Here is a 14,593-nt window from a genome sequence, read left to right on the forward strand (position 1 = left end):
AACTAGTCAGATAACATTTTCAAAAAAGTCAGTCTTATTATTGAAAAACTTTACGGTAAGCTATTTTGTTTGGCAGGGTTGATTACGAAGAAATGTCTGTGCGTTACGGTGCAGTAAAGCTGCAGGTACCGCCTGGCTTTAAACAACTGCTTGAAAACTTGTCACGTGAGGTGCTGCGTGAGCAACCGAAAAATATTCCTCGCTTTGCAGCAGCGTACTTTAATCGCCTGTTGGAGAGAAGGGAGCGTAAGTAAATGTTTTCGCTTGGACACCATAAAAGAAATGTGTAATATATATTTTTATGGCTGTAGAGGGCTACGCCGATGGGTTCCTTGTATCGGAGCGAATAGTGGAAAGTGCTCCATCTGCAGAGGAGGCAGCACAGAAAGAGGAGGAAACATCTGTTGTACAGGTTGCTTCTCCACAGGTTGAAAGTAAACCTGCACCTGCTGTCGCAGAAGAGGAAGAAATGCCCGACCTTAGTAAGACTAGTTGTTGGCTGTGGTTTGCTCCAAGCTACCATGGTCTACTAAACTGTCAATTATTTTTTAGACGATCCAGATGTTGAGAAGGCAGCGACATTAATACAAGCAAGTTTCCGCGGCTTCAAAATCCGAAAATCGGTTACACCCGATAAGGCTCCGGTGGGTATAGCTGTTTTTTGGTTTTATTTGTTGCTGTGTGTTTTGGTTTCGTTTTGGTGATTTGTTTTGTGTGTTGTTTGGATACTAAACTCTTCCAGACAAGCGCGGAAATCAAGCAACTGCAAACGCAACACGACGACGAACCGAGTACATCATTGGGCATCAAAGAGCAACATAGTCTTGCAAAACACTCCCTTATTAATGCGCTTTTGGAGGAGAGCAACGAGAATCTTACAGATGAAGTTACGCCAACCGAATCTCCAGTTCAGTCGTCTGCGCTTGTTGAGGAAATGGCTGCTGGACTTGAGGAACAGGTCGAAGAGATGGCATCTCCTACTGTCGAATGTGGGATGAGCGAAGCAGAAGAAGTTGTGGTCGAGGCCGCTGCAGTAGTAACGGTGGGTTAAAAACATCGTTTACAAACAGTTCAAACAACGATGTAAGAAACGTTGTTGGTGCAAAAAGATCGTTTTCGAATAGGTTGTTTTTTTTGCGGAGGAGAGCAAAGTAACATTGTAAAACTAAATGTCTAGTAAATACATATGTTCAATGTTTGTTGTTTAGGAAAGTGCCCCAGAACGCACACCATCACCAGAAGATGTGCCAGTTGAAGGAGCTAAGGTAATTTAGGAAAAAAAGATATACCTGACCCGTAACACCAGTTAAATTTATAGAAAGTTAAAAAACTTTCTAAATATATTTAAAAACGCTAGAATGTTTTGTTTCTTTTTCAGAACCCCCATAACTAATGTTTTCACGATAAATGCAAACTATCCCAGTGGTATGGGTTGTTTGGGTATTATTTTTTGGTTGTAGTGGTGTGACCTTGTTTCGTTTGGAGTTCAGTGTGTGATATTGAATTAAATATTTGTAGCACGACATCACCAAAACAAATGACCCAGTCACAGTTTTGGCATCAGAAGTTGTTTCGCGAGCTCAGACCTCTGTTAACTACGGTTCAAGTTCGAGCAGTTTTGGAAGCAGCACTGCATCATCAGGCACATTGGACGCGGAATCTAGCGGGGGGAGCGCAGAAACCGTTAACGTGGAAGTTAAGTTAGTGGAGACCGAAGTAGAAGAGGTCAAGGCAAATTTAATCGCAGAAGCTTTGCCGACTATGGGAGTTAACCTAATGACAGGAGTGGAAATTAGTATAACACAGCCATCTGCAATGAACTTTGGTACGAAAAAAAGCGATTCAGAGATTGAAAAATCTGAGTCTGTAGATGTAGAAGAATGTGCAGAGGCAACCGAAAGCGGGGTTTCTCCATCACAGCCAATAGAGGAAATCTTAGAGGCAGAAACAGACCCCATAGAGGAATTAACAATCGAAGAATGGCCACCTAAAAAGCAGGATTTCGATGAAAATGCTGCGGATAAAAGCAAAGAAGATCAGACCGTCACAGATTTAGAAGTAACTGAAACAGTTGTAGAAAACACAGAAATATATGAAGCAAAGGAACAGCTTGCTCAGATGGACGAAAAGCCAGAAGCACAAGAAGAGGAAATTTTACCAGTCGAGGAGGCTGCTGTTGTTAAAGAAGAATCGACAGAGGCAGCAGAAGTTGATGAGGATAAATCTATACAAGGTGAGGTTTCTTACTCTCAACCAGACCCTGATGTCGCAACAGAAGATGTCACGTCAACAGCGGAGGAGTCAACAGAAGCGAGGGCCGTGATAGTCGAACAACAAGGGAGCGAGGAAGCAGTCGTTCAGGATGAATTTACTGCGTCCAAGGAAGTTTTCCAAGAGAGCAGGGAACATGAAAATGAAGAAGAGAGTGCGCCACTAGAAGTAGCAGTCCAGGAGACCGAGGTTGCTGTCGTAGAGACCATATGTGAGACAGAGGAAACCATATGTGAGACCGAGAAAGTTGACGAAAAGCTTGAACCACCACTGGAGGAGGAATCTGCTCCAGTTGAAGCTGTCGAAGAGACAGTTGCTGTTGAGAAAGCTGCGGTAAATGAGGCAGAGGTTGTTCAGGATGAGTCTTCGACAGTGGAGTTAGGACAGACGAAAGAAGCATCATCAGAAAAAGTTGAAGAGGTAGTAGTGTCAGAGGAAGAAGCAGTTATGTCAGAAGAGGTAACAAAAGACGCAGTTGAAGATGTCCCAGCACAGGAAGAAGTGATGACTGAACTTGTGCAGGAAGCTGAGGAGTCACAACCTAACGCAGTTGCTGAAAATGCGAGCGAAGAGGTAGAAAAAGTTCTTTTAAGTTTAAAATCATAGGCATATTGTCAAAACATTAATAATATTCTGATACAAAAAAATTATTGCAGAACGACAAGCTCCCCGAAACGGTTGCCGGAGAAAATGAAACAGGTACTAACAATTTATCACTTTGTAGGTAGGCTTATGCTCATTCAGATTTATGCCGATACGTCTCGTCTAGTATACATCCGTTTCTAAGCACTATGTCTAAAGTTGTTTTATATATACATTTATCTGTTTTACAGCAGCCGAAACGAAGGATGAAAAAGAGAGCCCAGCAGATCCAGAAAATGTGGAGGTAACTTTTCGAAACAAGGTGGCATAAACACTAAAATACTAACACCTTTCTGTGTAATAGGCTGAAAGCAAAGAGGTCGTTGCAGAAACTGAGACGGCGCCGGTAGATACAGGCGTTATTGCTGAAACAGAACAAGTTGAACCAAAAGCGGAAGAACCAGCCTCCGAGTCACAACCCGAAGAACTACAATCCACAGAGCAGCCAGCAGAAGAAGCACCTGTGGAAGAGAAATCAGCAGATGAACCACCAGCTCCGGGGCAACTAACTGCAGAACCACCAGTTCCAGAGCAACCAGCAGAAAATCCACCAGTTACAGAGCAACCAGAAGAAGAACCAACAGTTTCAGAGCAACCAGCAGAAGAACCAACAGTTTCAGAGCAACCAGCAGAAGAACCACCAGTTACAGAGCAACCAGAAGAAGAACCAACAGTTTCAGAGCAACCAGCAGAAGAACCAACAGTTTCAGAGCAACCAGCAGAAGAACAACCAGTTGATGAGCAGCCAACGGAGGAACCATCAGCGGAGAAACTGTCACCGGAAACACAGGCAGAACCCATAACTGAAGCTGCGGTCGAGGAAAGTGCCCCCACTGAAGCACTGGATGCACAAGCACCAGACGAGGTGCAGGTTGATCCAGCGACTGGGGCGAATGATACGGCAGAGGCAACAGACGAGAAGACGGCCGAATCTCAAGAAGTGCCAGAAGTTAAGGACGACGTGGATGGTGCAGCGACACAAAAAGATGACCCTGCTTCAGAATCACAACCAGAGGAAGAAAAACCATCAACGGAAACTCAAGTGGCAGAAGAAGAATCTACGCCCACAGTCGAAGAACAGCATGAAGCGCCAAAGGAAGAACCCAATGACACCGCACCTGAACAACAAACTGAAATAGCAAAAGATGAGACTCAACAAAAACCTGACGGAGAAAAAGTGGAGCCGGCCCAGGATGCGACGGAATAATGCAATGATAGTTCAGTGTTTTTCTTGTTAATAAAAGAGAGTCTATTTTCTAAAATACTTTTTTTAAATTATTTATTTGCGTCACCTAAAATTCGTACCACCATTAACTTTTTTCCCACAATAATCTTCAAAGGCACTCAAGTCTCCAAAGTGAAAAGAGGTCGATTGAAAGAAAAAGAAAATTGCATGATAAATTTTAAGAACACCGAAATTCAACAACAAAAATGGCTCGCAAGTGTTAAGTAACAATAAATTGCACGTTACTCAAATATGATTAAATTAGTCAAGTGCGCGTCATGTAAATACGATTAACACCTAATACAAACACGATGTTTGAAATGAAATCACGATCTTTACTTAAAACCATTCTCCACAATAATTTCTCTGAAGACTGCAGCCGACTTTCTTGGTGTCCGTTTTCGTTCTGGGTCCTTGAAATCCACATAATGGATTCCAAAGCGTTCCGTGTATCCCGCCTTCCACTCAAAGTTGTCCAAAAGCGACCAAGCAAAATAACCTCGCAAATCCACACCGTCTTGCACAACAGCTGCGGATAAAAATTCGGTAATTGTGATTATGATACAAGATGTTGTTTAGTGCAGTGTTTCCCAACGCATTTAGGCTCATGATGCACTACCAAACTTAATGATAGGAAGGACATAGGAAGAAATTGATTAGCAAGTTTACTGTGATGATTAACAGACGTTTCCATGGCAGGCGTCATTCATACTTTGACAGATGCAGTTTCCACAAACGGATGAGTCGCGCCACGCGTTAAAATCTACAACAGCAAACTTGTATGCCTCCCCGTATAGTGGCTAAAATACGCTGATCCAATCCACATAACCACATGCCAGCTAACAGCTAAGCATTACATTTCGGCTTTGAACTAGTGAAATTGACTGCAAAACCAGGTTTTCATCTCTTTCACCAGAAGTTTTATGTAAAAAAGGTTAACCGACGGCAAAAAATAACGGCCGTAAATACTTAAAAGGGTTTCGTAACAAAACTTTTTAAATACCGTTGTTAACGAGTTCACGCCGTTAGGTGCACGAACTCGCTGACCAATTTTCGGTTATGGACTCTGAACCCCCCTATATTTGTTTAAAAACCCACTATCAGTCTGGTGCAAAGTTGATGTGCCGTCAAAAAATGCTTAACCGATAGGTCGATTAAACAAACCATGGTTTGCACCAGATACGCTATGCACCTATATGCTGGACTGGTATGCGCATGAGGAGAAAATGCCTGACAGCAAACCGAAAAAAAATGCAGCATATCAGTTGCGCAACATGAACCAAAAACTAGTTTTGGCTGGCTGGATATTAAGACGAATCAGTTTTTGTCCGAACTGTCGTGAAAAACCATTTCAATGAAATAAAACTCATGCCTCAGTTTCACAACTGACCAAATATGCCTGGTCAAACACTATTATCCTGCAATTGAAAGGATACCCTACGACTGTTTTCAAGCCAATCATAACGATGGGTATTCTAGGTTCAGCCTGATTAGGCCGAAATTATTCAACCTTTTCGTTAAATATTCCGTTTGGGTTGAACCTTCGGTTGAGCGGTTTTAGTGAAACGCTTAGATGGCATTATAAAATTGTTACAGCGTGTCATGAAGTAAACACTCGGCTACTAATTTTACGCAAAAGCTTCAGTCAGCAACGAAATACCACGCCCGTCTTTTGTTACCGGGTAAGTATTTACCTAGCTCTTGATTAAATTCGCTACTCGAGTGTACGATCTGATAGCAGTTACCATAAATATATCAGCAAACAATCAATGCATGTTTACCTTTTAAAGCTTCATTGATGTATGATTTTAAATAGTTACAGCGTTGCGTATCCTCTAATACAGCAAGGCCACTTGTAGCATTTGGATCGTGCTTTGTGGAACATCCATTCTCTGTTATAATTATTTTGGGGTTCCCATACGTTTTTGAAATGTATTTGAGCAATCGACGAAGGCCCCATGGTACAATGTATAACCACAACGAACCTACAGCGCATGATTTTGCTGGTTAGTGGAAAAGTAAACTCACGAAAAACATAAACTTGCCTGCTCTGTCCCAAGTCGGATCCGGTAACAAGATGACATCCAAATCCGGATGAAATTTATGCATTTCATTGTGTTCATTAAGTTGTTCGCACAGTCGCGTTGTGTAGTGGTTAAGACCAAAAAAATCGTACGTCCCTATAAAAAAGACGAAAGTTGAGGGTTATATGAATACACTGTTGCTGCCAGGCATAACGTATCAACAGAATTTTTAGCTCTTCCGGCAGTTTTTTTATTGTAATATGCTAACGTTTCGATGTCCCATACGTGTGATAACACCTGGCTCAATGGTGCAAAAGCGACCGATAATGCCGATAACTTATCGGTCGCTTTTGCAACTTATCGGAGCCAGGTGTTATCACACGACCATTGGTGCGCACTGCGTTTTTTCTACCGCCTTTTTTTGTGTGTTTCGCCGCCCTTTTCGCTTTATAACTTGTGTTTGCAATGTATGTCATTACCCTGATGAAGGTGTTTCGTATGGGACATCGAAACGTTGGCATATTACAATAAAAAAACTGCCGGAAGAGCTAAAAATTCTGTTGAGGGTTATATTTTTATGCTTTTAGCAAAACTTGCATACCTTTGATGTACTTGATTTCCTCCTCAGAAAATTCTGGTAGCCTGGACTTTGACAGACCCTCCTCTTTACTCTTTTGAGCAATGTGTTCTCTCATATAAACAGGAAAATCACCACTTCCGAAAATTGGGTTGGCAAACCATCCCAATGAACACTGTAAAACGTTTGTTGTCACATTTACACTGTTAAACATCAGGTTCTCTCACTGTAAGATGCCATATTGACCACATGTAAACAAAAAAAATGGGTGCCACACATAGTGCACTAAAATAACCTGCAGATATTCTATTGCAGCAGCAGCATCCTTTGGATTTGATGCATCTTTGGGCTCTGCCCAGTCGCTGTTGAGACTTATGGATACCATGCCATTTTGCTTTGATCTGTAATTTGTATCATACTCATGCCAAGCCGCGGCATGTGCCAACAGCATAGTCCTAGACACCATATAGCAAGCATTCATTGGATCTGGAATATATATGTTTTTTAAATAATCAAGTCTGCGAAAACAAACTGCATACTTCCTACCCATTATTCCAGGAGCATGATGGCCCAAACCATAACCCAGAGTTGCATTGACATGCGGCTCATTAATTGTAATCCACAGTTTAACTCGATCTCCAAAAGCATTGAAACAAAAGTTAGCATATTCTTTGAATTTCTCCACAATGTCATCACTTTGCCATCCACCATTTTCATGCAGACTACAAACAGATTTTTTAGCAAAATTTTTTAGCTGATACAATTAAATACTTTCATTTACCATTGTGGCAAATCCCAATGATATAAAGTTACACAAGGTTTAATGTTGTTTTCCAGTAGGTTGTCAATCAGTTTGTTATAATATGCCACGCCAGCAGCATTTGGGGCTGAACTGTCACCTGTGGGAAGTAATCGCGACCAGGACAAAGATAATCTGTATGAGTTTACCTTCAGATTCTGAAGTAGCAAAACAATGTATTTTGCACAAACAGTTTGCTAGATACATACAATGATCATTAGGAAAAGTGTTTACCTTCATTATTTGCACATCATCCTTGTACTTGTGATAGGAGTCACAAGCAATATCACCATTAGTTTGATCATCAATTTTGCCCTCGGTATGAGCGTGTTTATCCCAAACACTCTGTGATTTGCCATCCTCATTCCAACCACCTTAAAAACAAACCGTAAGTGGATGCATGCATACAAAGAGTTACTGTAAACACCAAGAATACTAAACATGAGATTCTATACCCTCAATTTGATAGGAGGCAGTTGCAGTTCCCCACAAAAAATCATCTCTGAAATGCCCTGAAATGGCTTCTTTTTCATCCATTATCAAACTTAAAAATGTTATGTTTTATTGTTTCAAATATATCTAGTAAGAATAAAAATAAGCTCACAGTGAAATAAACTGCTGACTAATCTGGCCACTAGTTGCAAATGATAGTAAAAAAATGTGTGTTGTAATAGGTTTTCACCAAGTTAAAAATTAAGAAAGTTTGTTTGCACAACACAAACAAACCTTGTGAAACACAAACATATTTGAACACAACCACAATCACAGAATATTGTACGAATATAGCAAACAAAAACTTTTAATACAGGCCGAATTCTATGTTGAAAGTAAGCATGTTTGTATTAGTACGTGTTGACACAAAATTGTTTTGCTTAGTGCAACTGGATTGTGCTACAAAGTCTAACTCTGATTTAACATCTCATGTTTTATTGTGTGATATACCAAATCGAAGTTGCTCTATAGAGTTTAACCCAATTAAACATGATGCCATTTAAAGTAACAATGATCATAATGAACTCAGGTGTGATTCCCACCTCTGAAAATAACAAAAAAAGCACAACCAGCAACACACAAGAACACATACACAAATCAAGCTACAATTGCCTTGCTGTTAAGTCACATTAACATGTAAAGAAACATCTTGCAAAAGAATTTTGAAATATATAATATAATAAAGTGATCATAATGAATCTCCAACATAAAGCAATGCATCAATAAGATTTCCGCCACAATGTTTTAGTCCACGAATTGCTTTATTTCTGTCAACATTTAGCTGTTTCACAATTGTGTCAATATCACCAATATGCATTCCTTTTTCAGACTCTTGTGCTTCACCAACTGCCTGAAATACATGCACAGCCAACCTAAGTTATTTTGTTTTGATAGACACAGTAAGGATGCATTTACAAGTTAATCAGCAGGAAAAAAACAATAACGATACATGTAAGTTGAACTATACTAACAAAGTCAAAATTAACTCACCATAAATTGCCTAATCTTCATTCTGAAGACAATATCAGAAACATTGTCTTCATTTACCACTTTGCCTTTTGCAATTAGGTTAAGACTATCAAGATGTATAAGAAGCTCCTCAGATATTATGTTTAAAATACACTTGGGATTCAGGAGAGTTTGTGGAATCAAAACACAATGCTTTTCATGATTGTGTTTGATGAACAGCTTCACTGGCTGATTCTGGCTTTGCATATTGTTCTTTTTGTCCAAAAAGCTGTCTTTTTCTTTCTTTGTACATTTTAGCTTATGAACTGTCCAATCTTTTATTTGGCACGACTTTGAACTAAACATTAAAAGCACAGGAAACCATATTGGGTTACATAAAAAACTATGTCATTAAACGCAACTATAAAATATTATTTATTGACGAAAAACTCACCAATAGATGACTGCTTTGCATTGAACGCATCTTTTCATACATCGATCAGTTAAACCAGTGGTTCCCAACCGACGGTCCGCGGACCGGTGCCGGTCCGCGTGAATATTTTGCCGGTCCGCAAATTATCTTACTTTATGCCAAGCTACTTTTTGAAATGAAATGATAAGTTGGCCTATTGCAAAGTTTTGGGAAGGGGAAAACTCATTTTATGCTTGTCTGTAAAACTGTGGTAGCTCTCCACCGTTGATCCCGCAAAATTGTTTAATAAAGCTTTTGTGACGTTTGTGATTGTTTTGTCATAAACTGCGTGTAGTATTCAACATTTGGGTTGAGTTGATGGCCGTTTGGTTGCAATTTTTTGTCCTATATACATAGGATATGACTAAATCTTGCATTATGTCGCGCAACGACAATTATGGTGAACAAAAAGCTCACAAACATCTGTTACATTCACCATAAGCTTTTGTTGCCGGTCCGTGGATTTTTTTTTAATTTTTGCCGGTCCCACGGTGTAGAAAGGTTGGGAACCACTGAGTTAAACCACAAACCGAGGAAGACATGCTTTTTGCAAAACAAACTAAGCAATAATTTGAGCATGTATTCTTCATGCAACCACAAAAACCTTTGAGGGGAAACCCCCTCAGTATTTTATCACTTTGAAACAGGGAGTCGAACCGTAGCTGAACACGAACCTGAAAACCCGTTTGCGCGGTTCAAACCCGACCGTAGGCTACACAACGATTTCCTTGAAAAAAACGTTCAGGTTTAAGAAAAGTAATTTACGGTTCGGGTTCAAATCGGGTCCGGTTCGTGCCAGGTTCGTGTCCAAATCGGATCCAGATCGGGTTTAATGAATTTTAAACTGGTTTGCGTGTTCGGGTTCAGTACCGGTTCGACTCCCTGCATGCTCAGAATTATAAGACGCAAAATGTAATATCAGCATGGGAGAAAACTTCTTCAATGTTTAGCCTATTATACACAGATATAAACATACATTCTTCGATTGTAGTTAAAAATTGGCTAAATGCACCAGTAAGTTTTAGGTTAAAGTGTGATAATTTCACATAATCTTGCTAGCCTTTTGTATTTGTTTTGCTAGTAGCCTACCGTCCGCAACACGTTAGCCGACAAAGTTGTTTACGCGGACAATTCAACTGTAGGCTACTTTAAAAGCTGTCTGTTTGGCATTGAGCTGTTTCAATCTATAACTAACCAAGACTAGGTTAGGCCTAAGAATTGAAGTTTGTTGGTAAAGCGTTAAAATCATCATACACAAAACCAAGCACAATTTCAGCCGTGGTCTACGTCATAAAATGCAGTTTGGAGTAGTTTGGATAATGGTAAAATACTTCTGTCATTAAATGGTATTGAATAAGAAAACGCGTAGGATTAAACATCGTAATACAATAACCTTCTTTGCTCTATTTACCAAAAATCGGTACAATTAAGCTTTGCTTTTGATGGCTGTTAATTGCAATTCCTTTCTTTCATTTTTTTGCTTTCTTTTTTTAAAGTATATCTGAGCCCCAAATAAAGTTGCGACAGACAAAGCTAAAACACCCAACTGAATGTAAATCTTAACGTAAACACAAAAGCTCGTGCTCCACCCGCCGTTAGTGGCTATTCCCAAGTTGGTGATGAGGTTTTTGATGCTGAACGCGATTCCAAGTTTAGTTTTGAAGAAGACTGCTGTCACTCCTGAAACAACGTAGTAGCAGTTAAAGAAGAGACAAATAGTAAACTGCAGATCGGACATGTGCACACTGTCTTGACGTGTAGGCTGTAGTGGTGCGAGGCTACAGCACTCCAGTTTGTTGGACTATAACACGCTAAAAAGTCATGCCTCATCAACCCTGTTTCGTATTACAACTAGTCACAAACCATAACGTAACTGACTCCACAATGACCACAACTGCTTGGGAACCATAATAACGTTGGCATTATTCGAAACAATTTGGAAATGTACCAAATTTACGTAACGTGGCAACACATTAAGCGTCTAAATCAGTGGTCGGCAACCACCGGTCCGCGGCCCAGTGCCGGTCCGCGGCCCAGTGCCGGTCCGCGAGGAGTTTGTTAACGGGCCGCGTACATTTTCAGATTAAATGCTTTTTAAATATTTTTCGGGTGTCTCCGGGGCATGGTAAACTATTTTTTCCGTTTTTGTTGCTGAATATTTGTATTTTTTGAAAGCCGGTCCGTGATTAAATTTCAGGATTAAAACCGGTCCGCAGTACAAAAAAAGTTGCCGACCCCCTGGTCTAAATCAAAGGGATTTTCACTGCGTTTTGTCATTTTTGTTTTGTTATTATCTTTAGGTAGCTGGAGTAACTTACATTATCAAAGCTACTTAATCTGAATAAGGAAGAACTTTAAAATGTGTTCTCGATACGAACCTTCACTGACAATAGTAATCACGTTTTCGCCAGTACCATACACCATTCCTAGCAGATACACAGACCACAGGTTGCTGGTTGTTGGAACCCAAAATAAGCCAAGAAGGTATCCGGTTAAATGTATAATCACCAGTAGTACCAAAAACTTGTTTAAACCGATCCGAGGCAAAATAAACGAAAAAACTACTGAAGATACGGTGGCACTCAAACGATGGACTGTCATTGCCAAACCAACCTAAACATAAATGTAAATCAATAATCTAAGCAGACGTTTTTTTGCATTGGCGTGTCTGATTACGCACTCCAAAATTCTTTCACGCATGTATCACGACTTACTTGCTCTACGCCGAGAGTACATGACACGTAGGCTCGTGTGTATTCAGTAATACTGTAACCGAATGTCAACCCATAGTAGAAAAATGTTGACATCGCCAGTAAGTGCAATGGCGAGAATATATGACGGAAAATAGCACATAAATGAGCATAAAAACTGTGCTTTCCAGGTCGCACAGGTTCCTGAGATTGTGCGTTGTCGCCTGAAAATCACAATTCGTAAAACTTACTTTAAGGGTTAAAGCAACTAACAACATGAAAAAACTTACTGTTTAACATTTCGTCGTTTTCCTGACGCTCTAATACTTCCACCGAAGACTCCTGGTATGATGGTGGATTAGGCAAATAGTAGGCTTGAACACCCATTACGATCAATATTGCAGTAATGAAGACTGCCAACAACAAATTTATTCCAAGAGCACTTGGTTGATATTTTTCAAGTTGATCTTCCGTTCCGTTGTAAATATAATTTCCCTGTAATCAAGTATGAACACTTTACAAACACCAAACATGGCGAAACATTAGTAAGTAAAAAATGCTTACTTGGCAATCATTCGCGCCACAAGTTTGTAACTCTTTGTTTCTCTCGTCTATTGATGTTGCCACAGTGAAATTTTCAAATATGTTTATCAATGTTTCATTGTGCATTGTGTTGACAATTTCTTTTTTGAAAGCACGCAGAAAAACAGTGATAACGCTGTTACTTATAGCCTGCAAATTCAACATGGCGATCATAGATATTTTCATTTGTACTGTGATAATTTTGCAAATAAAAACGTACTGCTCCAAATGCGACCATTGCATAAAACCGTGCAAAACTTCGATGTACATAAAATTCCGCACTCCTTGATGATTGTTGTTGTTGTGATGCAATTTGCGAAGCAGCCCAATATTTTTCACCAAAATACGCCACAAAAACGGACACTGCAGCCCATGGCGCACTTTCCAAAATGCCATGAATGACAGATACGGTAATTAGAACTCCCCAAGCTGAAAGCACGATCGTCGATTATTATGTATGAAAAACTCAACAAAACCAATTGTTGTTATACTTGGATAAAAGTTTCCAGCAATGTAAACGACAAATCCAAGTTCGCCCAAAATTAGCGTCCACTTTGCTCCAAAGTAATCCACCAAAAATGGAATGATACATAAACAAGAAAATGCTGACGTAACAAAGATGACAAGTACACTGGTTGTTCCTAATCCCTCCTCGACGTTTATGCTGCTTTCCAGGTTTAAAACTCCTGTGCACATTTTGCGTCAGAAACAGCGTTCTTTCCTCGTGATGAAAACCAATTACGTCAAGGTTAAATTAAATACGAACGTTGTTTTCTTCACCTACCTTCATAAGCCCCGTTACCCACCATAAAAGTTACATAAACAATCCATGTGAACTTGCTGACATCCTTCTTCATATAGGTAGGATCAACGGCTGTCGATAAATAGTGTAATTAAAAGAATATCACTTGCGCAGAAATTTATCTGGCCCAGCCAAACTTTTGTTAAAGCAATTAACTACAGATACAGATTTATGAAACTAACAGCATGCACAATGACTTCAGGGTTTAGCATGGCGTGTAAGCACAAAAAATAAGGCAAAAAAATATTACTTACTTTTCATTTCCGTGTTTAATGTTGTCTAGCCTTTGCTTGTTTCCTTTACCTATACTTTTGTACTAGCCTGAAAGAACCCAATAAAAACTTAACCGATCTTATCCAAACAGAATTAACTCAATTTCATGTTTCTTGGCGGCTGTACAAAGTCGCCAAAGCTCGAAATCTATTGCTACCAATGTTAACAGCTGTTATAAATAGCCACCAATATTGAAAGGAGACATAAAAAAACGAAATGCAAAAAATCGCATACATTAGGATATCAACATCAATATTACAAGGCATAGATAGTTGTACGAAGGTAAATATATTTTGTGCGAAACTTTATGACCACGTCTAAGTATGAGTGCACGACAAGGTGCTGAGATTGCAACTCTTCAAGACCTCAACATGTAGCAACAGTGTCATTTTTCATGTCAACGGCATGTTTTTGTCGTCAGTTTATAGCAGTGTCTAGTACAGTGGTTCCCAAACTTTTTCATATTTTTTTCAAAACGGTCCCTTTGTCATTATTTCGAGGGCTCGCGGTCCTTAAGCTTAAATGTGTATTTCATAAAAACGAAAGTTGATTGCAGGATTTTAGCTAGTTATGCAAAATTGCGCTTAACAATAATGCAAAGACAGCATTTAACATCACAAACAGGACAAAAACATTACGATTGTGCGCGAACAATTGCATTTTTGATAGTTGTCATTCAACAAAGGCCATTGTTTAGCAATGGAGACAGTCGGTTTTCAATTCTACTTTGATTTAAACTGATTTAGTGGCACAAACTGACGCCAAATAAGATTATAGAATTACTTCAACCGCTTCG

General features: G+C 39.7%; 5 protein-coding genes across 7 annotated transcripts; 2 read left to right on the forward strand and 3 right to left on the reverse strand.

Annotated features, from left to right (window-relative positions):
• The first annotated feature begins 6 nt into the window (after positions 1 to 6).
• LOC145212430 (uncharacterized) lies at positions 7 to 4,139 on the forward strand. The gene is made up of 8 exons (XM_080080542.1): positions 7 to 246; positions 312 to 482; positions 553 to 644; positions 743 to 1,042; positions 1,209 to 1,265; positions 2,928 to 2,970; positions 3,105 to 3,157; positions 3,218 to 4,139. Exons 1-8 carry the CDS (start codon positions 93 to 95, stop codon positions 4,118 to 4,120), a joined length of 1,773 nt encoding a protein of 590 aa, XP_079936668.1. The 5' UTR covers positions 7 to 92; the 3' UTR covers positions 4,121 to 4,139.
• On the forward strand, positions 1,344 to 2,960 carry LOC145212433 (uncharacterized). The gene has a single exon (XM_080080546.1). The coding sequence runs from the start codon at positions 1,762 to 1,764 to the stop codon at positions 2,875 to 2,877; it is 1,116 nt and encodes a 371-aa protein (XP_079936672.1). The 5' UTR covers positions 1,344 to 1,761; the 3' UTR covers positions 2,878 to 2,960.
• A 36-nt stretch (positions 4,140 to 4,175) lies between the features above and the next one.
• On the reverse strand, positions 4,176 to 8,131 carry LOC145212432 (lactase-like protein). 3 transcript variants are annotated; one of them, XM_080080544.1, is made up of 9 exons: positions 7,994 to 8,131; positions 7,773 to 7,912; positions 7,521 to 7,696; positions 7,286 to 7,461; positions 7,035 to 7,225; positions 6,764 to 6,914; positions 6,184 to 6,318; positions 5,920 to 6,123; positions 4,176 to 4,667 (listed from the first exon to the last, which is right to left on the reverse strand). In XM_080080544.1, the coding sequence occupies exons 1-9, from the start codon at positions 8,073 to 8,075 to the stop codon at positions 4,474 to 4,476; spliced, it is 1,449 nt and encodes a 482-aa protein (XP_079936670.1). In that variant the 5' UTR covers positions 8,076 to 8,131; the 3' UTR covers positions 4,176 to 4,473. The 3 variants fall into 3 exon arrangements, with proteins under 3 accessions (XP_079936670.1, XP_079936671.1, XP_079936669.1); XM_080080545.1 differs by lacking the exon at positions 5,920 to 6,123; XM_080080543.1 differs by having other exon boundaries at positions 7,035 to 7,461.
• LOC145212434 (uncharacterized) lies at positions 8,117 to 10,040 on the reverse strand. The gene is made up of 4 exons (XM_080080548.1): positions 9,976 to 10,040; positions 9,433 to 9,489; positions 9,021 to 9,336; positions 8,117 to 8,880 (listed from the first exon to the last, which is right to left on the reverse strand). The coding sequence occupies exons 1-4, from the start codon at positions 10,038 to 10,040 to the stop codon at positions 8,719 to 8,721; spliced, it is 600 nt and encodes a 199-aa protein (XP_079936674.1). The 3' UTR covers positions 8,117 to 8,718.
• Positions 10,041 to 10,876: 836 nt separating this feature from the next.
• Positions 10,877 to 13,579, reverse strand: LOC145213110 (protein unc-93 homolog A-like). Its single transcript, XM_080081348.1, has 8 exons — positions 13,507 to 13,579; positions 13,214 to 13,408; positions 12,943 to 13,151; positions 12,705 to 12,872; positions 12,431 to 12,635; positions 12,165 to 12,364; positions 11,829 to 12,063; positions 10,877 to 11,130 (listed from the first exon to the last, which is right to left on the reverse strand). Exons 1-8 carry the CDS (start codon positions 13,577 to 13,579, stop codon positions 10,877 to 10,879), a joined length of 1,539 nt encoding a protein of 512 aa, XP_079937474.1.
• Between the last annotated feature and the right edge of the window lie 1,014 nt (positions 13,580 to 14,593).

Source organism: Phallusia mammillata, chromosome 2 (genome assembly GCF_965637545.1).
Source record: "Phallusia mammillata chromosome 2, kaPhaMamm4.hap1.1, whole genome shotgun sequence".
In the NCBI taxonomy this organism is placed as follows: domain Eukaryota; kingdom Metazoa; phylum Chordata; class Ascidiacea; order Phlebobranchia; family Ascidiidae; genus Phallusia; species Phallusia mammillata.